Source organism: Bombina bombina, chromosome 7 (assembly GCF_027579735.1).
Source record: "Bombina bombina isolate aBomBom1 chromosome 7, aBomBom1.pri, whole genome shotgun sequence".
NCBI lineage: Eukaryota > Metazoa > Chordata > Amphibia > Anura > Bombinatoridae > Bombina > Bombina bombina.
In genome coordinates this window covers 173,292,495-173,320,057 of record NC_069505.1, presented here as the reverse complement: position 1 = coordinate 173,320,057, position 27,563 = coordinate 173,292,495, and the positions used below count along the sequence as shown (strand labels likewise).

Sequence of the window (27,563 nt, the reverse complement as noted above, 5' to 3'; positions counted from 1 at the left end):
ATAGATTTGGAAACTACAAGCTAAATCAGCCATTTCAAAGGCCAAAATAGTGGTAAAGGAGCTACTTGTAAACAATTTAATACACTGCAGCAGGTAAAATGGATCATTGGGAACAATTTAAATGGGAGAACATTTTTGGGTGAACTGTCCCTTTAACTGTATACAAACATACCAGCTCTTAAAGGGATATGAAACCCAAACATTTTCTTTTGGGATTCAAACACAGCAAACAATTTAAAAAAGTTTGCAATTTACTTTTATTATCAAATGTTCTTTGTTCCTGTAGTATTCTTTCTTGAAGAGATACCTAGGAGGGAGTCTGGAGCACTATATGGCAGGAAATAGTGCTGCCATTTAGTGCTCTTCCACTCTTGCAAAACTGCTGCTATATTGTGATCCAGACACGTGCACGCTCCTGGGCTTTTTTTTTTTTTACCAAAGTTTAAGAAAATTGATAATAAAGCAAATAAAGTTGTAACATTGAAATTTGTCAGAAGAAAAACACGAATTTGAAATTCAGACTTGGTGCTATAGAACGGTCTTTTGTTATGTATAGGGCTGCAACGGTTTGTCCAATTTTTTAAGCAGAAGAACAAATTTTTATAATTTAGCAAAACACAACCACGGACTGTTTGAAAAGAGGTAGAAGTAGAAAGAGGTAGAATATCACTGTTAATAACATTCTGTTATTCACTCTTTCAGAAACTTTGCATTGAAATGCACAAATGTCAACATATCCACACACTTCTGGCTGAGGCTGGCTCTCTTTTTGCAAGCTGTATTGCCTGCAGCAGAGAAGAGGCGCTCAGATGGTGTTGATGTGCCTGAGATGCATAAGTATGGTTTTGCCAATTTCACCAAGGTGGGATATTTATCTTTGTTAACTCTCCACCAATGCAAGGGGCCCTCTTAAAGTACAAATCAGCAATAGCAAAGCATAGTCTCAAATCAACGGATTTAATATAAACAATCCAAACTTATAGTGTCCTGAAAAAGTGAAAAGTAAACATCTGTAGACGTCCTAGGCTAAGGGCATAACCATAGAACACAATACCGTGTGCAGGAGCGCATTGGAGTAAAGCAGCTGGTGCTGTGCACAGACCAACTGATGAGATACGTTGACAACTATTTTCATAATCTATTATACCGATTAGTTGTTGCAGCTCTAGTTATGTATTTCTACTGTTCTTTAAAATCCTTTAAAAAAAGTTGCCATTATGCAGCCCATGCCTAAGAAAAAATAATAAGTTAAGTTTATAAGGCTGCAGCAAGCATTATGTTTCTACACTGTCACACTAGAAGTAAACTTGCCCCCACCTGCATACTCCTTAGTCATAAGTGACACTGTGTTCGTGTAAGGCAGGGAAAGGAAATTAGGAATGTGACGATATAATGAAACTGCTGTTATTCTCAGTTATGGATTACAAAATCTAGGTTACTGTGGAAATGTAACTACTTTTAATAGGATGATCCAGATCCGTTTTTAATTGAACTGTTCTCATACAGCACATAATTACCTCTCATGTGACCATAAATAAAGGAACAGACCTGATAATCAAAACAATAACTGGTATAGTGTGTGTACACTTACATATATGGTCACATCTCTTCCACTGGAGCCATCCAGACCTGAATAAATTATTGAATTCCTTGCATAAAGCATACCCTTATGTGTACCCAAAGTGCTCTGAGCTCGCCACCCAACTTTGATCCTCTACAGATATTAACCTTATGCCATCTCCAAGCCAAACAACCGTCATCTTTCTAGCAATCACAGTTCTTAATTTGAAATATTCTTGCTTAATCATTCTCTCAGAATTATGAAATATAAAAAAAGGGACATAAAAGTGCAAAAAGAAAAGGCTCTTATGTGTTAGAGTATTGTATTATAGCGCTGGGTTAAAGGGACAGTCAACACCAGAATGTTTGTTGTTTTAAAAGATAGATAATCCCTTAATTACCAATTCACCAGTTTTGCATAACCAACACAGTTATAATTATACATGTTTTACCTCTGTAATTACCTTGTATCTAAGCCTCAGCAGACTGCCCCCTTATTTCAGTTATTTTGACAGACTTGCATTTTAGCTGTCTCCATGGTAAATTCACGAGCATGAGCTCAATGTTATCTATATGAAACACATGAACTAATGCCCTCCAGTGGTGAGAAACTATCAAAATGCATTTAAATTAGAGGCAGCCTTCAAGGTCTAAGAAATTAGCATATGAACCGCCTAAGTTTAACTTTCAACTAAGAATACCAAGAGACCAAAGTAAAATTGGTGATAAAAGTAAATTGCAAAGTTGTTTAAAATGACATGCCCTATTTGAATCATGAAAGGTTTTTTGGACTTGACTGTCCCTTTAAAGCACACATTTCAAATCGTCTATGTGCATCACAAAGTTGTCACTGCATTGTAAATATATCAGCATACAAAATAAATGTAAATTAAAATGATTATGTAGTCACATTTGCATTGTTTTGTAACCCAAGGACACACCCTTTAAAAGCCTTATGGACAGGTACACATGAGCTTATGAATATATTAATCACTATTCTTTCTCTCATAATATATATCATATCTTTTCTATCTAGACATATATATTGATCAGGGTTCTAAATTCCATGGAATGCACTGCGGCCTCATGCAGCAGTGTAGAAGCTACAATTTTCAGATTTAAAAAAAGGACAGGAAACCCAAAGTTTCTCTCATGATTCAGATAGAGAATACGATTTTAAACAACTTCCCAATGTACTACTATTATCTAATTTGCTTCATTCTCTTGATAATCTAAATAGGCTCGGTAGCTGCTGATTGGTGGCTGCACATGCCTCGTGTGATTGGCTCACCCATGTACATTGCTATTTCTTCAACAAAAGATATCTAAAGAATGAAGCAAATTAAATAAAAGTAATGTAGAATGTTGTTTGAAATTGTATTCTCTTTCTGAATCATGAGAAAAATGTTGCCTTTCATGTCCCTTTAACAAATAGGAAAGGAAAGAATAAATAATGAAAGTACATTGCACAAAGCCTTTTCTTTCTGCATGTAATGACATTTTATAAGGGAATGTCACTTTACATTTAAATAAAGATTTATATTCCTTTTTGAATTCTAATAGAATGGTATAAAAAAAAAAAAAAAAGTGTTGCTGCGAGTTTGAAAAAGCAAGTTATCAACACTGCTTTATGCTTTTAAGATACCTCTCTGGTCCCCCAATACAACTGAGTGCTGTCCCGGAGGATCAGTTATGTAGAAACATGGTTTTACTGTTGGAAATTTGATAATAAAACTATCTTAATTTTTCCATGCAAAATATACAAATACCTGATAATAATAATAAAAAAATAAAATTTTAGCACATTTAACTTTGAAATACTTAAAGTGAAGGTAAACTTTCACAAATGAGTGCCCGGTTTTTACAAATACTATTTAAAAAAATGGGCACTTTCATTCATGAAAGTTTACATTTCACCGGTTTTGTTAAAATACTTACCTTTTCTTCTTCAAAGCCGGAGCAGAGATTCCCTCGTCCGCCGCTCGTCTCTTCATAAATCAGCAATCAAGAATCTGGCTTTCCCCAAATCACGGCGTGGCCTCAGGCAATGTTTGCTCTGGGGGGGAAGCCGTGATTGGAGGAAGCCGGATATGTCATTGCTGACGTAAGAAGAGACGAGTGGCGGGCGGGCGAACCACTGCTCCAGCTTGCAAGAAGAAAAAGGTAAGTATTTTAACAAAACTGGTGAAATGTAAACTTTCATGAAGGAAAGTGCCCCTGTTTTTAATATTATTTGTAAAAACCAGGCACTCATTTGTGAAAGTTTACCTTCACTTTAAGAAAACAACTGTGTTTAATGTTTGAACAAATGTACACACAGACAAGAGATGTTGTAAACACTCGCTACAAACAAAAGTATTATATTCAGAATACATACAAAGATGCCAAGAAAAATCGATAGGAGTAAATAAGAACGTTGCTTAAAATTGCATGATTTATCTGAACCATGAAAGAAAGAAAAAATGGAGTTTCATATCCCTATAATAAGGTCTCCAAAGTAGCCCTGCAGCATAGGCCACTCAACCTCTGAAAAAAGGTTTCCCCAACTAGGTCACCGTTAAGCCAATCCGAATCAGACCGTACATGCTATTGTTTATAGTTATCAGCATCTTTTGCACATGATCAGTTATTGTTCCCCTTCTGGCAGCAAGCACAATACTGAAAGGGACATAAAACCCACATTTTTTCTTTCATGATTCAGGATAGAGTGTGTGACTTTAAACAACCTTCCAATTTATTTCTATTATCCAATTTGTTTTGTTCTCTTAATGCCCTTTGTTGAAGACAGAACAGCCTAATTCTCATATTGCCCTACTATATTAAAAAAAACAGTTTCAGCGGTAGGGCTGGGATATGTAACAGTTGCAGAATTACTTTGAATAAACTGAAAACATCAGCATTTTCAGTAACCCTCAAGAGGCATCTCAAGAGGCATTATCAGGATAAGTAAATAGAACAAGCCTTTGAGGGGGGGGGTGTTACCTGTACCATTATAATTCCCATTTTTTTGTCTATCAACTCAAAAAAAAAAAAGCAGGTTTTCCTATTTTGAAAATAAGTTAATACTGCAGACTCCACGCGCCTAAACCTGTCCCTAATTGTCCTAAATAGCGGAGTTTGATAAAATACTGCAAAACAACATACATTGTACTAACAAAATGACAGTGTCTCCTTGTCTTCTCTAGTAACAAGTCAAGTTCCTCCATATAAGGCCAGTGGGTGTAAATTTACTAAACAACCAACTGCAGCATGCAAAGTATTAGTCTATTCAGAAACCTTTCACAGTGGGACACAAAACAGAATTTTTGTTATTACAAAGTTGTTTTATGTCAAAATAAAATGTGCATAGGTGCATTTAAATTTGAAATAGAAGCGTTTTTGCAATAAACTTCTATGAGCAAAAATGCTTCTAATAAAAGTTAACTATTGTTTTTCCTACAGCATACGCTAATATCTTTTGAGGGCTCATGCACTAGTTTTCAAACACCACAACATCTCAGAGGATCAGCAGTGGCTTGTATGCCAAAAACCACGCCTTCAGAAGCAATACACGCCACAGCCACCTCTCTGAGCATGCATAGTGTTTGAATACTGGTGCACGGGCCCTCTCGGAATATGTGCATATTAAGTAAAAACTTACAAGAAGAAATTTTGCTAATAGAAGTTTATTGCACGCTCGATAAAGACTGCCCTCAGACGCGGCCACTGCAACGTCCCTTACCAAGGACATCATGGAAACACTGTGGCTCCCACAAAGAAACTGTTTCTGCCGCCTCTAGCCATACCAGTTATCAGGATCATAGATAGAAGCGCAGAGCTACAAGCAGAATATGAGGAACAGCCACTTCCCATCTAGGTACACAAAATAAAAACAGAGGGAATCCTAGCTATGTCCACCCTGAGGCAGGACAGAACTAGGAGGAAGGAGTAGTGTCTCTAAGCTGCCTGTAGTAGGTAACTATGAGAGTGGACGGTTTTGTCCATGCCCCTCTGGAGAGAGGGTCTCACTGGTATTCCCAGGGGAGCCGAGATATGTTTCTATTTCAAATTGAAATGCACATTTCAATTTTCAACTTTATATTTCTTTAACATTTCAATCATTAGACTTTAGGGGATAATGTGAGACATATATAGCATAATAACTGCATGTAACATTGCTCCTTTGACCATTTCAAGACTAGGAAGCTGCATTTTTTTTTGTATTCCAGTAACCCTGTGCAGAAGTCAACGATTAAGGAGTTGGGCGCACTATGAGAATTACACAATGACTTTACAAGACATCTTCTGTGCTAAATTAATCTGCTTTAGCAAGATAAGCCTCTTAGAGCTGCCTGATGTACACATAAGCTCCCATCCAACCTCAACGACATCACAGTTAGCATAGAAACCATGTGCTAAGTCAACTCTTACACCTTCTAAAAATGGCCAACGGAAATAAGGCAACAAGACAACCTAACACTGCTGTCCCCTCCGTAAAGCTCAGTCAAATTCCACATTTTCCTTCCTTAAAAGGGCAGTAAAGTCAAAATTAAATTTAAATGAAATGGATTTTTAAACAACTTTCCAATTTACTTCTATCATTAATGTTGCATTGTTATCTTGGTATCCTTTGTTAAAGAGTTAATCAAAGGTAAAAAGGAACACTGCTGCCATAGAATGCTAAAGGCAAATCAACGTTCCTAAGCTCCTTTCAGCCTACCCAGATTAAGGGTTAGATTTATCAATTTGTGGACGGACAGGGCTCACATGTTGTGAACCTGTCCGCATTTCAACGCAAATTGTAAGGCAGATGTTACCCCCATATTTACATTGCACTTGCGCAACAAATTGCGTGAGAGTAGAGCTTGTCAACCACCTAAATCGAATAAATCAAGGGTGATTTTCATCCAGAGGGCTCATGAAGCAGTGGTTTCCATAAATATCAACTGCAGGCTCAATCCGGACTTTCGGCCAATGATAAATCTAGCCCTTACTATTCAACAGAAGGACAGAAATAGAACACAACAAATTTGATAAGAAATAGGAAAGTTGTTTAAAATTGCACATTATGGATGTGCAGAAATTAGTTTTTGGCAATAGTTAAGGGAGATTAATGTTGAAAGTGGCCTCTGTCTGCAATTTTCCACTCATTTCAGCTCAGGATTTAGTAGAGTAAGAATACAACACACAAATATCAGGATTTGCACAGATATTTGTGTGTTGTACTCTAAAAAATCCGGCACCAATATGAGCCGAAAGCCGCACACAGTTGAACATTTTCGGCACTGGTTTCCTTAGCGAATACTGAAAACTAATTTTTGCACATATGCACTACACTCTGATTTCTGTCTGAATCTTAAACGTTTTATGTTGTCAAATAATTGAACTTAAAAAAAAAAAAAAGAAAAAAAAAAAAAAAAAAAAAGAAGATCAAACCCCAGCGGTATAAATATGCCAAGTATACTATACTTCTACAGTAAAATAAAAACACATACCTGTAATAGCGAGACTGTAGGTAGGTAGAGCAAACAGTCTTCGACACATGGCTGGCGGAACCAAAGTCTATTACTTTAACCCGGTATGGCTGTCTTACAGGATCCACCAACATGATATTTTCTGGTTTGAGGTCAGCATGAATTAAACCAAGACTTTTGAGCTTCTTCAGTGCAGTAGCCACCTGCTGTAGGATGGCCCTTATAACCTTTAGGGGCAGAGGACTAAATTTGTTTTGTTTCAAGAAATCATATAAGTTTTGTTCCAACATCTCAAATACTAAGCAGGTGTGGTTCCGATGCTGAAAGCATTCATAAGCGCGAACAAAATTAAATTCATCTGCATTCTCGTTGCTCAGTCTGGCAAGGATGCCCACCTCAATCTGACCTTGTCGTGCATACGAAGGATGATTTTTCAATATCTTTACTGCCACAACTTCATTCGTCCCTCTTTTCCAGCACTTGACTACCTGTCCAAAGGTTCCACGACCTAAAAAGTCAAGCACCTCATAAGTATTTTTAACTGAGCACAAAACCTCATGCTGTACAAGCTGATAGTCTCCATCCACAGCAGCTCCATTAGGCTTTGAGGTCCCCGTGGCTGCCACAACGGCCACTTGGTTTGTGGCATTGTTCGGCAGCATGGCTGGCAGTATAGACAACTCATCAACGATCTGCATGGTGTCACTCTGGTTTTCCAGCTCTTCACTCTTACGCTTCAGTCCACATCTTTGATGCGTTTCCAACAAATCTGACCCACTGTCTGGTGTCCCAGCTAAAGGTACCTCTTTTGGAGCTAGCAGCGCCTGCACTGCCAGGTCCCCAGAAGTACCTGTGTTGGGTTTTAAAGCAACTGCACTAGCCTGTGTTGTGGTTGTCTGATGGCGAGGTCGGTCAGATGGATTCTTTGTCTGTAAAGGAGCCCTGCACTTGTTGGATGGGTGTGCAAATCCAACGTTTTTAGCATTCAGATTGGTCCGTGGGTGGCTCCTTTTATTGTACACACAACTTCTTGGTTCAACTTTAAGTTTCTTCACGCTACAAAAGGCACTTGACTGAGTTTGATAAACATACGGTGGGTACACCAAAACTTGTGAGGCCATACCTGTAAATGCAACAAGAGAAAGTAATTAAAGAAAAGTACTACGATTAGAAAATGCTTGTTAAAAGGATAAACAGAAAATAAAATTATGTATTCAAAGCAAAGGTTAGCCTGAGAATATTACAGATGTGTTTTAAAAGTATATTAGTTATTTAAAATACTGGCAATATAAGTAAAGATTTAGCTTTTATTAAAGTACTTTTGTATCTATAAATAGATCAGTCGGAATCTAGGTTTTCAATTTATCTAACTCTTCTGCTGAGGACAATTAAAGACAGATATAAAACCAGGCAATACAAGGAGAATAAATAAGGCTTTGTAGAATACAGAACTGTTACAGTAACTAACAGAGTTCCACACAGCCGTTTATTGTCTTTTCTACTGTACCTAATTGTTTCCACCAGAAGAGATAAAGGAAAACCGTTTCCAACCAACACAATGCTGCCCATTGCTTTATAGAAACTCAGTGGAATTGAGAAAACCAAAAACTCTCAAAGTGAAATTACAGGTAAAGATGACAACACATAATTAACCAGCAGGGCCGCCATCAGGGGGTGACTCCTGTCAGGGGCCCAATGGGCCAGGGGGGGGGGCCCATGAGGCAAGAACTAAAAAAAAAAAAAAATTGTTTTTTTTACATTTTGTTAGCCACCAGTGGGGTACTACAGCAGAGTGCTAATTGAGCATGGGAATTGTTATTACAAGGAGTAAAGTATTAGCATTTGAGAGGATTTCTCAGTGTGCACTAAACCACTATGCACATACACATTGTCTGTTCCTTTTTAGGACATTTTGACCTTACTACTAATTATTCACATCTTTCTACAGACTGTGAGACTTACAAGACCTTTCTGGAAGTCACCAATCCACCATTTAACCTTTAAATTATTGTTTAGGCAGTTCAGGGCCCTTCGTTTCAGCCACTGCATGCTGTTGTCATCATTTAGTTGGCTTCTTCCGTTACAAAAATATAATCAGAACTCCATATTTTGTTTTCTAAATCTCATTTTTTCACAAAACTGTAGCCTACCTCATTACTTGTCAGGTCAATGTAAACAAGTGCTGAGTGTCTGTGTCTGAGTGCGTTTCTTTGCGTGTCTGCTAGAATGTCTATATGTGAATCCTTATGTGTGAGTGTGTGTTTCAGTGTATGAGTTTGTCTGTGTGTGTGTATGTTACTACCTTTACAACAATTCCAATTTAAATAGACACTTAAGAATAAAGTGCATATACGTTTTAGTCACTTGGTCAAAAATTGCACATGTCAAAGGAGGAGGGGGGCCCTGATCAATGGTTAAGTCTGGGGCCCCAAAATTTCTAGTGGCGGCCCTGTTAACCAGTTTATAATAGCAAACAGTTTAATGCCTCTTTAAAACACAATACACATAAAAACAGGATTTGAGTGATGATATCAAAAGCCTAGGGACAAACAAAGTGTCCCCACTAACATCCCCACTACTACTCTACCTCTTACCCACAAACAGAATAATGAATCATTTATGTTCTTGTCTGTATGGATACACTCACTAGGTGTTTTGGGATCCGTGTTTATTTCTATCTGTTGCACCTTATCTTGCAAAATGCTTACCTTTTAAAGTTGAAAATATACATCTATAAATAAATCTCAAAACTAAGGAAGATAGTTTAATTGTTTCATTACAGCAGTTTACTATTAAGTTTAAATTAGATGACTGCTATTTTACTCCAAGAGTTCTCGTGTTTATCTGTTTGCCAAAGTTAGCAGCAGAACAGGCCTCAGAAACTTGATGATCTGTATCTGTACAGGAAGTAAAAAGGGGGAAGGAGTAACCACCCCAGTTAGCATGCAATGCAGACATTATGCTAGGAGATCTGGTGGCCGGAGGGACACAGTATAAGTTGTAGATACTTAAAGGGACAGCTCACTGTAAAATTGTTTTTATATGAATCTATTTGCGATGACTTGTTATACCAGCTGCAGAGTATAAAATGTATGAGAAATTGCATTTTCAGGTTTGTGTATATGAAGTAGCTGGTTTTGTGGTTTAAAACCACAGCCTATTACAATGGGTTGAGCTTCAGGTAATATATCTCATTATGTTATCACCTTGTGAACACACACTTGCTTCCTTATCTTATATTTATCTAGAAAACTAAAGCTCAATGCATAGAGAGAACAAGGGGGAAATTATGTTATTACTTAAAGGGACAATCAAGACAAAGAAAACTTTCATGATTCAAATAGGGCATGTCATTTTAAACAACTTTCCAATTTACTTTTATCACCAATTTTGCTTTGTTCTCTTGGTATTCTTAGTTGAAAGCTAAACCTAGGAGGTTCATATGCTAATTTCTTAGACCTTGAAGGCCGCCTTTAATCTGAAAGCATTTAGACAATTTTTCACCACTAGAGAGCATTAGTTCATTGAATTTACCGAAGAGTGAGCACTGATTGGCTAAAATGCAATCTGTCAAATGAATTGAAATAAGGGGGCAGTCTACAGAGGCTTAGATACAAGGTAATTACCGAGTTAAAAACAAAATTTATGCTTACCTGATAAATTCCTTTCTCCTGTAGTGTGGTCAGTCCACGGGTCATCATTACTTCTGGGATATTAACTCCTCCCCAACAGGAAGTGCAAGAAGATTCACCCAGCAGAGCTGCTACACAGCTCCTCCCCTCTACGTCACACCCAGTCATTCGACCAAGAACCAACGAGAAAGGAGAAGCCAAAGGGTGCAGTGGTGACTGGAGTATAATTTAAAATTTTTTAGACCTGCCTTAAAAAACAGGGCGGGCCGTGGACTGACCACACTACAGGAGAAAGGAATTTATCAGGTAAGCATAAATTTTGTTTTCTCCTGTTAAGTGTGGTCAGTCCACGGGTCATCATTACTTCTGGGATACCAATACCAAAGCTAAAGTACACGGATGACGGGAGGGACAGGCAGGCTCTTTATACGGAAGGAACCACTGCCTGAAGAACCTTTCTCCCAAAAACAGCCTCCGAAGAAGCAAAAGTGTAAAATTTGTAAAATTTGGAAAAAGTATGAAGAGAAGACCAAGTTGCAGCCTTGCAAATCTGTTCAACAGAAGCCTCATTTTTAAAGGCCCAAGTGGAAGCCACAGCTCTGGTAGAATGAGCTGTAATTCTTTCAGGAGGCTGCTGTCCAGCAGTCTCATAGGCTAACCGTATTATGCTACGAAGCCAAAAAGAGAGAGAGGTAGCCGAAGCTTTTTGACCTCTCCTCTGACCAGAATAAACGACAAACAGGGAAGACGTTTGTCGAAAATCCTTAGTTGCCTGTAGATAAAATTTCAGGGCACGGACTCCATCTAGATTGTGTAGCAGACGTTCCTTCTTCGAAGAAGGATTAGGACACAAAGATGGAACAACAATCTCTTGATTGATATTCCTGTTAGTGACCACCTTAGGTAAGAACCCAGGTTTAGTACGCAGAACTACCTTGTCTGAATGAAAAATCAGATAAGGAGAAACACAATGTAAGGCAGATAATTCAGAGACTCTTCGAGCCGAGGAAATCGCCATTAAAAACAGAACTTTCCAAGATAACAGCTTGATATCAATGGAATGAAGGGGTTCAAACGGAACACCCTGTAAAACATTAAGAACTAAGTTCAAACTCCATGGTGGAGCAACAGTTTTAAACACAGGCTTGATCCTAGCTAAAGCCTGACAAAAAGCTTGAACGTCCGGAACTTCTGACAGACGTTTGTGTAAAAGAATGGACAGAGCTGAAATCTGTCCCTTTAAGGAACTAGCGGATAAACCCTTTTCTAAACCTTCTTGTAGAAAAGACAATATCCTAGGAATCCTAACCTTACTCCAAGAGTAACTCTTGGATTCGCACCAATATAAGTATTTGCGCCATATCTTATGGTAAATCTTTCTGGTAACAGGCTTCCTAGCCTGTATTAAGGTATCAATAACTGACTCAGAAAAACCACGTTTTGATAAAATCAAGCGTTCAATTTCCAAGCAGTCAGCTTCAGAGAAATTAGAGATTTTGATGTTTGAAGGGACCCTGGATCAGAAGGTCCTGTTTCAGAGGTAGAGACCAAGGTGGACAGGATGACATGCCCACTAGATCTGCATACCAAGTCCTGCGTGGCCATGCAGGCGCTATTAGAATCACTGATGCTCTCTCCTGTTTGATTCTGGCAATCATTCGAGGAAGCATCGGGAAAGGTGGAAACACATAAGCCATCCCGAAGGTCCAAGGTGCTGTCAAAGCATCTATCAGAACCGCTCCCGGATCCCTGGATCTGGACCCGTAACGAGGAAGCTTGGCGTTCTGTCGAGACGCCATGAGATCTATCTCTGGTTTGCCCCAACGTCGAAGTATTTGGGCAAAGACCTCCGGATGAAGTTCCCACTCCCCCGGATGAAAAGTCTGACGACTTAGGAAATCCGCCTCCCAGTTCTCCACTCCCGGGATGTGGATTGCTGACAGGTGGCAAGAGTGAGACTCTGCCCAGTGAATTATCTTTGATACTTCCATCATTGCTAGGGAGCTTCTTGTCCCTCCCTGATGGCTGATGTAAGCTAGTCGTGATGTTGTCCGACTGAAACCTGATGAACCCCCCGAGTTGTTAACTGGGGCCAAGCCAGAAGGGCATTGAGAACTGCTCTCAATTCCAGAATGTTTATTGGCAGGAGACTCTCCTCCTGATTCCATTGTCCCTGAGCCTTCAGAGAATTCCAGACAGCGCCCCAACCTAGTAGGCTGGCGTCTGTTGTTACAATTGTCCAGTCTGGCCTGCTGAATGGCATCCCCCTGGACAGATGTGGCCGAGAAAAGCCACCATAGAAGAGAATTTCTGGTCTCTTGATCCAGATTCAGAGAAGGGGACAAGTCTGAGTAATCCCCATTCCACTGACTTAGCATGCACAATTGCAGCGGTCTGAGATGTAGGCGTGCAAAGGGTACTATGTCCATTGCCGCTACCATTAAGCCGATCACCTCCATGCATTGAGCTACTGACGGGTGTTGAATGGAATGAAGGACACGGCATGCATTTTGAAGCTTTGTTAACCTGTCTTCTGTCAGGTAAATCTTCATTTTTACAGAATCTATAAGAGTCCCCAAGAAGGGAACTCTTGTGAGTGGAAGGAGAGAACTCTTCTTTTCGTTCACCTTCCATCCATGCGACCTTAGAAATGCCAGTACTAACTCTGTATGAGACTTGGCAGTTTGAAAGCTTGAAGCTTGTATCAGAATGTCGTCTAGGTACGGAGCTACCGAAATTCCTCGCGGTCTTAGTACCGCCAGAAGAGCACCCAGAACCTTCGTGAAGATTCTTGGAGCCGTAGCCAATCCGAATGGAAGAGCTACAAACTGGTAATGCCTGTCTAGGAAGGCAAACCTTAGATACCGGTAATGATCTTTGTGAATCGGTATGTGAAGGTAAGCATCCTTTAAATCCACTGTGGTCATGTACTGACCCTTTTGGATCATGGGTAAGATTGTCCGAATAGTTTCCATTTGAACGATGGAACTCTTAGGAATTTGTTTAGGATTTTTAAATCCAGGATTGGCCTGAAAGTTCCCTCTTTTTTGGGAACCACAAACAGATTTGAGTAAAACCCTTGTCCTTGTTCCGACCGCGGAACCGGATGGATCACTCCCATTAGTAAAAGATCTTGTACACAGCGTAGAAACGCCTCTTTCTTTATTTGGTTTGTTGACAACCTTGACAGATGAAATCTCCCTTTTGGGGGAGAGGATTTGAAGTCCAGAAGGTATCCCTGAGATATGATCTCTAACGCCCAGGGATCCTGGACATCTCTTGCCCAAGCCTGGGCGAAGAGAGAAAGTCTGCCCGCCACTAGATCCGTTCCCGGATCGGGGGCCCTCAATTCATGCTGTCTTAGGGGCAGCAGCAGGTTTCCTGGCCTGCTTGCCCTTGTTCCAGGACTGGTTAGGTCTCCAGCCTTGTCTGTAGCGAGCAACAGCTCCTTCCTGTTTTGGTGCAGAGGAAGTTGATGCTGCTCCTGCTTTGAAATTCCGAAAGGAACGAAAATTAGACTGTCTAGCCTTAGGTTTGGCTCTGTCTTGAGGCAGGGCATGGCCCTTACCTCCTGTAATGTCAGCGATAATTTCTTTCAACCCGGGCCCGAATAAGGTCTGCCCTTTGAAAGGTATATTAAGCAATTTAGATTTAGAAGTAACGTCAGCTGACCAGGATTTTAGCCACAGTGCTCTGCGTGCCTGAATGGCGAATCCGGAATTCTTGGCCGTAAGTTTAGTTAAATGTACTACGGCATCCGAAATAAATGAATTAGCTAGCTTAAGTGTCTTAAGCTTGTTTGAAATCTCATCTATAGTTATTGAGTCAAGAGTCTCTTCCAGGGACTCGGACCAAAAAGCGGCCGCGGCCGTGACAGACGCAATACATGCAAGGGGTTGCAATATAAAACCTTGTTGAACAAACATTTTCTTAAGGTAACCCTCTAATTTTTTTATCCATTGGATCTGAAAAGGCACAGCTATCCTCCACCGGGATAGTGGTACGCTTAGCCAGAGTAGAAACCGCTCCCTCCACCTTAGGGACCGTCTGCCATAAGTCCCGTGTGGTGGCGTCTATTGGAAACATTTTTCTAAACACAGGAGGGGGGGAAAAAGGTACACCGGGCCTATCCTTCTCCTTAGCAATTATCTCTGTAAGCCTCTTAGGTATAGGAAATACGTCAGTACTCGCCGGTACCGCATAGTATCTATCCAGCCTACATAATTTCTCTGGGATTGCAACGGTGTTACAATCATTTAGAGCTGCTAAAACCTCCCCTAACAGTACACGGAGGTTTTCTAGTTTAAACTTAAAATCAGAAATGTCTGAATCCATTCTATTGGGATCAGAACCGTCACCTGCTGATTGAAGCTCTCCATCCTCATGTTCAGCATACTGTGACACAGTATCAGACATGGCCCTATTATCAACAGCGCACTCTGTTCTCACCCCAGAGTGATCACGCTTACCTCTTAGTTCTGGTAATTTAGCCAAAACTTCAGTCATAACATTAGCCATATCCTGTAATGTGATTTGTAATGGCCGTCCTGATGTACTCGGCGCTACAATATCACGCACCTCCCGAGCGGGAGATGCAGGTACTGACACGTGAGGCGAGTTAGTCGGCATAACTCTCCCCTCGTTGTTTGGTGAAATATGTTCAATTTGTACAGATTGACTTTTATTTAAAGTAGCATCAATGCAATTAGTACATAAATTTCTATTGGGCTCCACTTTGGCTTTAGCACATATAGCACAGAGATATTCCTCTGAATCAGACATGTTTAACACACTAGCAATTAAACTAGCAACTTGGAAATACTTTTCAAAGTAATTTACAAATAATATGAAAACGTACTGTGCCTTTAAGAAGCACAGAAAAAGGTTATGACAGTTGAGAACTAATAAACTGAGAAACTATAACATCAATCTTTTACGGTAAATACACAATTTTAGCAAAGGATTGTCCCCATTAGCAATGGATAACTAACCCTGATAGCAGAAAAAAAGTACAGAAATAAACGTTTTTTATCACAGTCAGCTACAACCTCACAGCTCTGCTGTGAGTGATTACCTCCCTCAAATAAGTTTTGAAGACCCCTGAGCTCTGTAGAGACGAACCGGATCATGCAGGGAAGACAAGAGACTTCTGACTGAATTTTTTGATGCGTAGCAAAAGCGCCAAAATAGGCCCCTCCCCCTCACACACAACAGTGAGGGAGATCAGTAAACTGTCTTAAATTAAATAAAACGACTGCCAAGTGGAAAAAAAAAAAAAACAGTGCCCAAAACATTTTTTCACCCAGTACCTCAGAAAATTAAACGATTTAACATGCCAGCAAAAAACGTTTAACCTCAAATAAATGAAATGACACACTCCGGTGCTGTTATAAAATAACAAACTTTTGATTGAAGGTATAAAACTAAGTATAATCACCACAGTCCTCTCACACATCCTATCTATTAGTTGGGTGCAAGAGAATGACTGGGTGTGACATAGAGGGGAGGAGCTGTGTAGCAGCTCTGCTGGGTGAATCCTCTTGCACTTCCTGTTGGGGAGGAGTTAATATCCCAGAAGTAATGATGACCCGTGGACTGACCACACTTAACAGGAGAAAACAGAATTTATGTTTACCTGATAAATTTCTTTCTCCAACGGTGTGTCCGGTCCACAGCGTCATCCTTACTTGTGGGATATTCTCTTCCCCAACAGGAAATGGCAAAGAGCCCAGCAAAGCTGGTCACATGATCCCTCCTAGGCTCCGCCTACCCCAGTCATTCGACCGACGTTAAGGAGGAATATTTGCATAGGAGAAACCATATGGTACCGTGGTGACTGTAGTTAAAGAAAATAAATTATCAGACCTGATTAAAAAACCAGGGCGGGCCGTGGACCGGACACACCGTTGGAGAAAGAAATTTATCAGGTAAACATAAATTCTGTTTTCTCCAACATAGGTGTGTCCGGTCCACGGCGTCATCCTTACTTGTGGGAACCAATACCAAAGCTTTAGGGACACGGATGAAGGGAGGGAGCAAATCAGGTCACCTAAATGGAAGGCACCACGGCTTGCAAAACCTTTCTCCCAAAAATAGCCTCAGAAGAAGCAAAAGTATCAAACTTGTAAAATTTGGTAAAAGTGTGCAGTGAAGACCAAGTCGCTGCCCTACATATCTGATCAACAGAAGCCTCGTTCTTGAAGGCCCATGTGGAAGCCACAGCCCTAGTGGAATGAGCTGTGATTCTTTCGGGAGGCTGCCGTTCCGGCAGTCTCGTAAGCCAATCTGATGATGCTTTTAATCCACAAAGAGAGAGAGGTAGAAGTTGCTTTTTGACCTCTCCTTTTACCGGAATAAACAACAAACAAGGAAGATGTTTGTCTAAAATCCTTTGTAGCATCTAAATAGAATTTTAGAGCGCGAACAACATCCAAATTGTGCAACAAACGTTCCTTCTTTGAAACTGGTTTCGGACACAGAGAAGGTACGATAATCTCCTGGTTAATGTTTTTGTTAGAAACAACTTTTGGAAGAAAACCAGGTTTAGTACGTAAAACCACCTTATCTGCATGGAACACCAGATAAGGAGGAGAACACTGCAGAGCAGATAATTCTGAAACTCTTCTAGCAGAAGAAATTGCAACTAAAAATAAAACTTTCCAAGATAATAACTTAATATCAACGGAATGTAAGGGTTCAAACGGAACCCCCTGAAGAACTGAAAGAACTAAATTGAGACTCCAAGGAGGAGTCAAAGGTTTGTAAACAGGCTTGATTCTAACCAGAGCCTGAACAAAGGCTTGAACATCTGGCACAGCTGCCAGCTTTTTGTGAAGTAAAACCGACAAGGCAGAAATCTGTCCCTTCAGGGAACTTGCAGATAATCCTTTTTCCCATCCTTCTTGAAGGAAGGATAGAATCCTAGGAATCTTAACCTTGTCCCAAGGGAATCCTTTAGATTCACACCAACAGATATATTTTTTCCAAATCTTGTGGTAAATCTTTCTAGTTACAGGCTTTCTGGCCTGAACAAGAGTATTGATAACAGAATCTGAGAATCCTCGCTTCGATAAAATCAAGCGTTCAATCTCCAAGCAGTCAGCTGGAGTGAAACCAGATTCGGATGTTTCGAACGGACCCTGAACAAGAAGGTCTCGTCTCAAAGGTAGCTTCCAAGGTGGAGCCGATGACATATTCACCAGATCTGCATACCAAGTCCTGCGTGGCCACGCAGGAGCTATCAAGATCACCGACGCCCTCTCCTGATTGATCCTGGCTACCAGCCTGGGGATGAGAGGAAATGGCGGGAACACATAAGCTAGTTTGAAGGTCCAAGGTGCTACTAGTGCATCCACTAGAGCCGCCTTGGGATCCCTGGATCTGGCCCCGTAGCAAGGAACTTTGAAGTTCTGACGAGAGGCCATCAGATCCATGTCTGGAATGCCCCACAGGTGAGTGACTTGGGCAAAGATTTCCGGATGGAGTTCCCACTCCCCCGGATGCAATGTCTGACGACTCAGAAAATCCGCTTCCCAATTTTCCACTCCTGGGATGTGGATAGCAGACAGGTGGCAGGAGTGAGACTCCGCCCATAGAATGATTTTGGTCACTTCTTCCATCGCTAGGGAACTCCTTGTTCCCCCCTGATGGTTGATGTACGCAACAGTTGTCATGTTGTCCGATTGAAACCGTATGAACTTGGTCCTCGCTAGCCGAGGCCAGGCCTTGAGAGCATTGAATATCGCTCTCAGTTCCAGAATATTTATCGGTAGAAGAGATTCTTCCCGAGACCAAAGACCCTGAGCTTTCAGGGATCCCCAGACCGCGCCCCAGCCCATCAGACTGGCGTCGGTCGTGACAATGACCCACTCTGGTCTGCGGAACGTCATCCCTTGAGACAGATTGTCCAGGGACAGCCACCAACGGAGTGAGTCTCTGGTCCTCTGATTTACTTGTATCTTCGAGACAAGTCTGTATAGTCCCCATTCCACTGACTGAGCATGCACAGTTGTAATGGTCTTAGATGAATGCGCGCAAAAGGAACTATGTCCATCGCCGCTACCATCAACCCGATCACTTCCATGCACTGAGCTATGGAAGGAAGAGGAACGGAATGAAGTATCCGACAAGAGTCTAGAAGTTTTGTTTTTCTGGCCTCTGTTAGAAAGATCCTCATTTCTAAGGAGTCTATAATTGTTCCCAAGAAGGGAACCCTTGTTGACGGGGATAGAGAACTCTTTTCCACGTTCACTTTCCAGCCGTGAGGATCTGAGAAAGGCCAGGACAATGTCCGTGTGAGCCTTAGCTTGAGGAGGGACGACGCTTGAATCAGAATGTCGTCCAGGTAAGGTACTACTCGCAATGCCCCTTGGTCTTAGCACAGCTAGAAGGGACCCTAGTACCTTTGTGAAAATCCTTGGAGCAGTGGCTAATCCGAAAGGAAGCGCCACGAACTGGTAATGTTTGTCCAGGAATGCAAACCTTAGGACCGATGATGTTCCTTGTGGATAGGAATATGTAGATACGCATCCTTTAAATCCACCGTGGTCATGAATTGACCCTCCTGGATGGAAGGAAGAATAGTTCGAATGGTTTCCATCTTGAAAGATGGAACCTTGAGAAACTTGTTTAAGATCTTGAGATCTAAGATTGGTCTGAACGTTCCCTCTTTTTTGGGAACTATGAACAGATTGGAGTAGAACCCCATCCCTTGTTCTCTTATTGGAACAGGATGAATCACTCCCATTTTTAACAGGTCTTCTACACAATGTAAGAACGCCTGTCTTTTTATGTGGTCTGAAGACAACTGAGACCTGTGGAACCTCCCCCTTGGGGGAAGTCCCTTGAATTCCAGGAGATAACCCTGGGAGACTATTTCTAGCGCCCAAGGATCCAGAACATCTCTTGCCCAAGCCTGAGCGAAGAGAGAGAGTCTGCCCCCCACCAGATCCGGTCCCGGATCGGGGGCCAATATTTCATGCTGTCTTGGTAGCAGTGGCAGGCTTCTGGCCTGCTTTCCCTTGTTCCAGCCTTGCATTGGTCTCCAAGCTGGCTTGGCTTGAGAAGTATTACCCTCTTGCTTAGAGGACGTAGCACTTTGGGCTGGTCCGTTTTTACGAAAGGGACGAAAATTCGGTCTATTTTTCGCCTTGAAAGGCCGCTCCTGAGGAAGGGCGGGGCCCTTACCCCCAGTGATATCCGAGATAATCTCTTTCAAGTCAGGGCCAAACAGCGTTTTCCCCCTTGAAAGGAATGTTTAGTAGCTTGTTCTTGGAAGACGCATCAGCCGACCAAGATTTCAACCAAAGCGCTCTGCGCGCCACAATAGCAAACCCAGAATTCTTAGCCGCTAACCTAGCCAATTGCAAAGTGGCGTCTAGGGTGAAAGAATTAGCCAATTTGAGAGCATTGATTCTGTCCATAATCTCCTCATAAGGAGGAGAATCACTATCGAGCGCCTTTATCAGCTCATCAAACCAGAAACATGCGGCTGTAGTGACAGGGACAATGCATGAAATTGGTTGTAGAAGGTAACCCTGCTGAACAAACATCTTTTTAAGCAAACCTTCTAATTTTTTTATCCATAGGATCTTTGAAAGCACAACTATCCTCTATGGGTATAGTGGTGCGTTTGGTTTAAAGTAGAAACCGCTCCCTCGACCTTGGGGACTGTCTGCCATAAGTCCTTTCTGGGGTCGACCATAGGAAACAATTTTTTAAATATGGGGGGAGGGACGAAAGGAATACCGGGGCCTTTCCCATTCTTTATTAACAATGTCCGCCACCCGCTTGGGTATAGGAAAAGCTTCTGGGGAGCTCCGGCACCTCTAGGAACTTGTCCATTTTACATAGTTTCTCTGGGATGACCAACTTTTCACAATCATCCAGAGTGGATAATACCTCCTTAAGCAGAATGCGGAGATGTTCCAACTTAAATTTAAATGCAATTACATCAGGTTCAGCCTGTTGAGAAATGTTCCCTGAATCAGTAATTTCTCCCTCAGACAAAACCTCCCTGGCCCCCTCAGATTGGGTTAGGGGCCCTTCAGAGATATTAATATCAGCGTCGTCATGCTCTTCAGTAACTAAAACAGAGCAGCCACGCTTACGCTGACAAGGGTTCATTTTGGCTAAAATGTTTTTGACAGAATTATCCATTACAGCCGTTAATTGTTGCATAGTAAGGAGTATTGGCGCGCTAGATGTACTAGGGGCCTCCTGAGTGGGCAAGACTCGTGTAGACGAAGGAGGGAATGATGCAGTACCATGCTTACTCCCCTCACTTGAGGAATCATCTTGGGCATCATTATCATTATCACATAAATCACATTTATTTAAATGAACAGGAATTCTGGCTTCCCCACATTCAGAACACAGTCTATCTGGTAGTTCAGACATGTTAAACAGGCATAAACTTGATAATAAAGTACAAAAAACGTTTTAAAATAAAACCGTTACTGTCACTTTAAATTTTAAACTGAACACACTTTATTACTGCAATTGCGAAAAAACATGAAGGAATTGTACAAAATTCACCAAATTTTCACCACAGTGTCTTAAAGCCTTAAAAGTATTGCACACCAAATTTGGAAGCTTTAACCCTTAAAATAACGGAACCGGAGCCGTTTTAACACTTTAACCCCTTTACAGTCCCTGGTATCTGCTTTGCTGAGACCCAACCAAACCCAAGGGGAATACGATACCAAATGACGCCTTCAGAAAGCCTTTTCTAAGTATCAGAGCTCCTCTCACATGCGACTGCATGCCATGCCTCTCAAAAACAAGTGCGCCACACCGGCGCGAAAATGAGGCTCTGCTTATGCTTTGGGAAAGCCCCAGAGAAATAAGGTGTCTACTACAGTGCCCTGCCGATATTATAATATCAATATACCCAGATAAAATGATTCCTCAAGGCTAAATATGCTTTAAAATGAATCGATTTAGCCCAGAAAAGTCTACAATCTTAATAAGCCCTTATGAAGCCCTTATTTACCATCGTAATAAACATGGCTTACCGGATCCCATAGGGAAAAATGACAGCTTCCAGCATTACAATCGTCTTGTTAGAATGTGTCATACCTCAAGCAGCAAGAGACTGCACACTGTTCCCCCAACTGAAGTTAATTGCTCTCAACAGTCCTGTGTGGAACAGCCATGGATTTTAGTTACGGTGCTAAAATCATTTTCCTCATACAAACAGAAATCTTCATCTCTTTCTGTTTCTGAGTAAATAGTACATACCAGCACTATTTTAAAATAACAAACTCTTGATTGAATAATAAAAACTACAGTTAAACACTAAAAAACTCTAAGCCATCTCCGTGGGAGATGTTGCCTGTACAACGGCAAAGAGAATGACTGGGGGTAGGCGGAGCCTAGGAGGGATCATGTGACCAGCTTTGCTGGGCTCTTTGCCATTTCCTGTTGGGGAAGAGAATATCCCACAAGTAAGGATGACGCCGTGGACCGGACACACCTATGTTGGAGAAATGTGTATTATAACTGTGTTGGTTATACAAAACCGGGGAATGGGTAATAAAGGGATAATCTATCTTTTTAAACAAAAAAATTCTGGTGTTGACTGTCCCTTTAACTATCCTGCACCCCACTGTGAGTTCAATTTCTTCTGCTGGCTGTGTATACTTAGTCTATTCAATAGCTGAGACTCCAGAATCAAGACTTTCAGTATAGGTTGGGAAACCACAAGCTAAATCCGCTATTCAAATGCCAAAATAGGGGTAAAGGAGCCACTTGTAAACAATTTAATACACTCCAGCAGGTAAAATGGATCATTGGGAACAATTAAAATGAGAGAAAAATTTTGGGTGAACTGTCCCTTTAAAGGACGTAATTTGAGTGTGTTCCTTATAATTACAAGACATTTATGTTGTGTTGATTTAAAACAGCATATCAGCCAAGTCTTAAAGTTTTTAAATCAAATTAACATTCTTTTTACCGCCTTATTTAGAGGAGCCAATCTGGGCTTTAGTCTGCAGGCAACAAGGCTAACCACTATCATAAAGTTAGTATAAAGTTAATTGTTTTGCAGTTATCAGTTAAAGCCTAAAAGGGACCGATATGTAGTGGGGTTATATTGAAGCCTTGAGAAGTCCACAGGATGCATCTCAAGGTCAGAGTTAGAAATTGCTCAATTTTCAGAGCTGAATTACATTAAAAGGGAGCTAAATAAATAATGAAAATATATTGCAAAGTTGTTTCATTATGCATAACTAGAAATTTTACATAAAAATCTCAAGGTGTTTACTGTCCAGCTAAGAAAATAAAAAAAATCAAGTCCAAACAAGGGACTAAAGGGAGCAACTGTCCCTAAAAAACAGAATTTATGTTTACCTGATAAATTACTTTCTCCAACGTGTGTCCGGTCCACGGCGTCATCCTTACTTGTGGGATATTCTCTTCCCCAACAGGAAATGGCAAAGAGCCCAGCAAAGCTGGTCACATGATCCCTCCTAGGCTCCGCCTACCCCAGTCATTCGACCGACGTTAAGGAGGAATATTTGCATAGGAGAAACCATATGGTACCGTGGTGACTGTAGTTAAAGAAAATAAATTATCAGACCTGATTAAAAAAACCAGGGCGGGCCGTGGACCGGACACACCGTTGGGTGAAAGTAATTTATCAGGTAAACATAAATTCTGTTTTCTCCAACATAGGTGTGTCCGGTCCACGGCGTCATCCTTACTTGTGGGAACCAATACCAAAGCTTTAGGACACGGATGAAGGGAGGGAGCAAATCAGGTCACCTAAATGGAAGGCACCACGGCTTGCAAAACCTTTCTCCCAAAAATAGCCTCAGAAGAAGCAAAAGTATCAAACTTGTAAAATTTGGTAAAAGTGTGCAGTGAAGACCAAGTCGCTGCCCTACATATCTGATCAACAGAAGCCTCGTTCTTGAAGGCCCATGTGGAAGCCACAGCCCTAGTGGAATGAGCTGTGATTCTTTCGGGAGGCTGCCGTCCGGCAGTCTCGTAAGCCAATCTGATGATGCTTTTAATCCAAAAAGAGAGAGAGGTAGAAGTTGCTTTTTGACCTCTCCTTTTACCGGAATAAACAACAAACAAGGAAGATGTTTGTCTAAAATCCTTTGTAGCATCTAAATAGAATTTTAGAGCGCGAACAACATCCAAATTGTGCAACAAACGTTCCTTCTTCGAAACTGGTTTCGGACACAGAGAAGGTACGATAATCTCCTGGTTAATGTTTTTGTTAGAAACAACTTTTGGAAGAAAACCAGGTTTAGTACATAAAACCACCTTATCTGCATGGAACACCAGATAAGGAGGAGAACACTGCAGAGCAGATAATTCTGAAACTCTTCTAGCAGAAGAAATTGCAACTAAAAACAAAACTTTCCAAGATAATAACTTAATATCAACGGAATGCAAGGGTTCAAACGGAACCCCCTGAAGAACTGAAAGAACTAAATTGAGACTCCAAGGAGGAGTCAAAGGTTTGTAAACAGGCTTAATTCTAACCAGAGCCTGAACAAAAGCTTGAACATCTGGCACAGCGGCCAGCTTTTTGTGAAGTAACACAGACAAGGCAGAAATCTGTCCCTTCAGGGAACTTGCAGATAAACCTTTTTCCAATCCTTCTTGAAGGAAGGATAGAATCCTAGGAATCTTAACCTTGTCCCAAGGGAACCCTTTAGATTCACACCAACAGATATATTTTTTTCCAAATTTTGTGGTAAAATCTTTCTAGTTACAGGCTTTCTGGCCTGAACAAGAGTATCGATAACAGGATCTGAGAACCCTCGCTTCGATAAGATCAAGCGTTCAATCTCCAAGCAGTCAGCTGGAGTGAAACCAGATTCGGGTGTTCGAACGGACCCTGAACAAGAAGGGTCTCGTCTCAAAGGTAGCTTCCAAGGTGGAGCCGATGACATATTCACCAGATCTGCATACCAAGTCCTGCGTGGCCACGCAGGAGCTATCAAGATCACCGACGCCCTCTCCTGATTGATCCTGGCTACCAGCCTGGGGATGAGAGGAAACGGCGGGAACACATAAGCTAGTTTGAAGGTCCAAGGTGCTACTAGTGCATCCACTAGAGCCGCCTTGGGATCCCTGGATCTGGACCCGTAGCAAGGAACTTTGAAGTTCTGACGAGAGGCCATCAGATCCATGTCTGGAATGCCCCACAGCTGAGTGACTTGGGCAAAGATTTCCGGATGGAGTTCCCACTCCCCCGGATGTAATGTCTGACGACTCAGAAAATCCGCTTCCCAATTTTCCACTCCTGGGATGTGGATAGCAGACAGGTGGCAGGAGTGAAACTCCGCCCATAGAATGATTTTGGTCACTTCTTCCATCGCCAGGGAACTCCTTGTTCCCCCCTGATGGTTGATGTACGCAACAGTTGTCATGTTGTCTGATTGAAACCGTATGAACTTGGCCCTCGCTAGCTGAGGCCAAGCCTTGAGGAGCATTGAATATCGCTCTCAGTTCCAGAATATTTATCGGTAGAAAGAGATTCTTCCCGAGACCAAAGACCCTGAGCTTTCAGGGATCCCCAGACCGCGCCCCAGCCCATCAGACTGGCGTCGGTCGTGACAATGACCCACTCTGGTCTGCGGAATGTCATCCCTCGTGACAGGTTGTCCAGGGACAGCCACCAACGGAGTGAGTCTCTGGTCCTCTGATTTACTTGTATCTTCGGAGACAAGTCTGTATAGTCCCCATTCCACTGACTGAGCATGCACAGTTGTAATGGTCTTAGATGAATGCGTGCAAAAGGAACTATGTCCATTGCCGCTACCATCAACCCGATCACTTCCATGCACTGAGCTATGGAAGGAAGAGGAACGGAATGAAGTATCCGACAAGAGTCTAGAAGTTTTGTTTTTCTGGCCTCTGTCAGAAAAATCCTCATTTCTAAGGAGTCTATTATGGTTCCCAAGAAGGGAACCCTTGTTGACCGAGATAGAGAACTCTTTTCCACGTTCACTTTCCATCCGTGAGATCTGAGAAAGGCCAGGACAATGTCCGTGTGAGCCTTTGCTTGAGGAAGGGACGACGCTTGAATCAGAATGTCGTCCAAGTAAGGTACTACAGCAATGCCCCTTGGTCTTAGCACAGCTAGAAGGGACCCTAGTACCTTTGTGAAAATCCTTGGAGCAGTGGCTAATCCGAAAGGAAGCGCCACGAACTGGTAATGTTTTTCCAGGAATGCGAACCTCAGGAACCGATGATGTTCCTTGTGGATAGGAATATGTAGATACGCATCCTTTAAATCCACCGTGGTCATGAATTGACCTTCCTGGATGGAAGGAAGAATTGTTCGAATGGTTTCCATCTTGAACGATGGAACCTTGAGAAACTTGTTTAAGATCTTGAGATCTAAGATTGGTCTGAACGTTCCCTCTTTCTTGGGAACTATAACAGATTGGAGTAGAACCCCATCCCTTGTTCTCTTAATGGAACAGGATGAATCACTCCCATTTTTAACAGGTCTTCTACACAATGTAAGAATGCCTGTCTTTTTATGTGGTCTGAAGACAACTGAGACCTGTGGAACCTCCCCCTTGGGGGAAGTCCCCTTGAATTCCAGGAGATAACCTTGGGAGACTATTTCTAGCGCCCAAGGATCCAGAACATCTCTTGCCCAAGCCTGAGCGAAGAGAGAGAGTCTGCCCCCCACCAGATCCGGTTCCCGGATCGGGGGCCAACATTTCATGCTGTCTTGGTAGCAGTGGCAGGTTTCTTGGCCTGCTTTCCCTTGTTCCAGCCTTGCATTGGTCTCCAAGCTGGCTTGGCTTGAGAAGAATTACCCTCTTGCTTAGAGGACGTAGCACTTTGGGCTGGTCCGTTTCTACGAAAGGGACGAAAATTAGGTTTATTTTTTGCCTTGAAAGGCCGATCCTGAGGAAGGGCGTGGCCCTTACCCCCAGTGATATCAGAGATAATCTCTTTCAAGTCAGGGCCAAACAGCGTTTTCCCCCTTGAAAGGAATGTTAAGTAGCTTGTTCTTGGAAGACGCATCAGCCGACCAAGATTTCAACCAAAGCGCTCTGCGCGCCACAATAGCAAACCCAGAATTCTTAGCCGCTAACCTAGCCAATTGCAAAGTGGCGTCTAGGGTGAAAGAATTAGCCAATTTGAGAGCATTGATTCTGTCCATAATCTCCTCAAAAGGAGGAGAATCACTATCGACCGCCTTTATCAGCTCATCGAACCAGAAACATGCGGCTGTAGCGACAGGGACAATGCATGAAATTGGTTGTAGAAGGTAACCCTGCTGAACAAACATCTTTTTAAGCAAACCTTCTAATTTTTTATCCATAGGATCTTTGAAAGCACAACTATCCTCTATGGGTATAGTGGTGCGTTTGTTTAAAGTGGAAACCGCTCCCTCGACCTTAGGGGACTGTCTGCCATAAGTCCTTTCTGGGGTCGACCATAGGAAACAATTTTTTAAATATGGGGGGAGGGACGAAAGGAATACCGGGCCTTTCCCATTCTTTATTAACAATGTCCGCCACCCGCTTGGGTATAGGAAAAGCTTCTGGGAGCCCCGGCACCTCTAGGAACTTGTCCATTTTACATAGTTTCTCTGGGATGACCAACTTGTCACAATCATCCAGAGTGGATAATACCTCCTTAAGCAGAATGCGGAGATGTTCCAACTTAAATTTAAATGCAATCACATCAGGTTCAGCTTGTTGAGAAATGTTCCCTGAATCAGTAATTTCTCCCTCAGACAAAACCTCCCTGGCCCCATCAGACTGGGTTAGGGGCCCTTCAGAAATAATATTATCAGCGTCGTCATGCTCTTCAGTATCTAAAACAGAGCAGTCGCGCTTACGCTGATAAGTGTTCATTTTGGCTAAAATGTTTTTGACAGAATTATCCATTACAGCCGTTAATTGTTGCATAGTAAGGAGTATTGGCGCGC

General features: G+C 41.8%; 1 protein-coding gene across 3 annotated transcripts in view; it reads right to left on the bottom strand.

Moving 5' to 3' along the window:
• Positions 1-27,563, bottom strand: part of HIPK3 (homeodomain interacting protein kinase 3) — a 309,640-nt gene that overhangs the window by 250,673 nt on the left and 31,404 nt on the right. For all 3 annotated transcript variants that reach the window (XM_053720416.1, XM_053720417.1, XM_053720418.1), the window contains exon 2: positions 7,035-8,136. In XM_053720416.1, the coding sequence (XP_053576391.1) occupies positions 7,035-8,136 (1,102 nt within the window). The remainder of the gene's footprint in view (positions 1-7,034; positions 8,137-27,563) is intronic.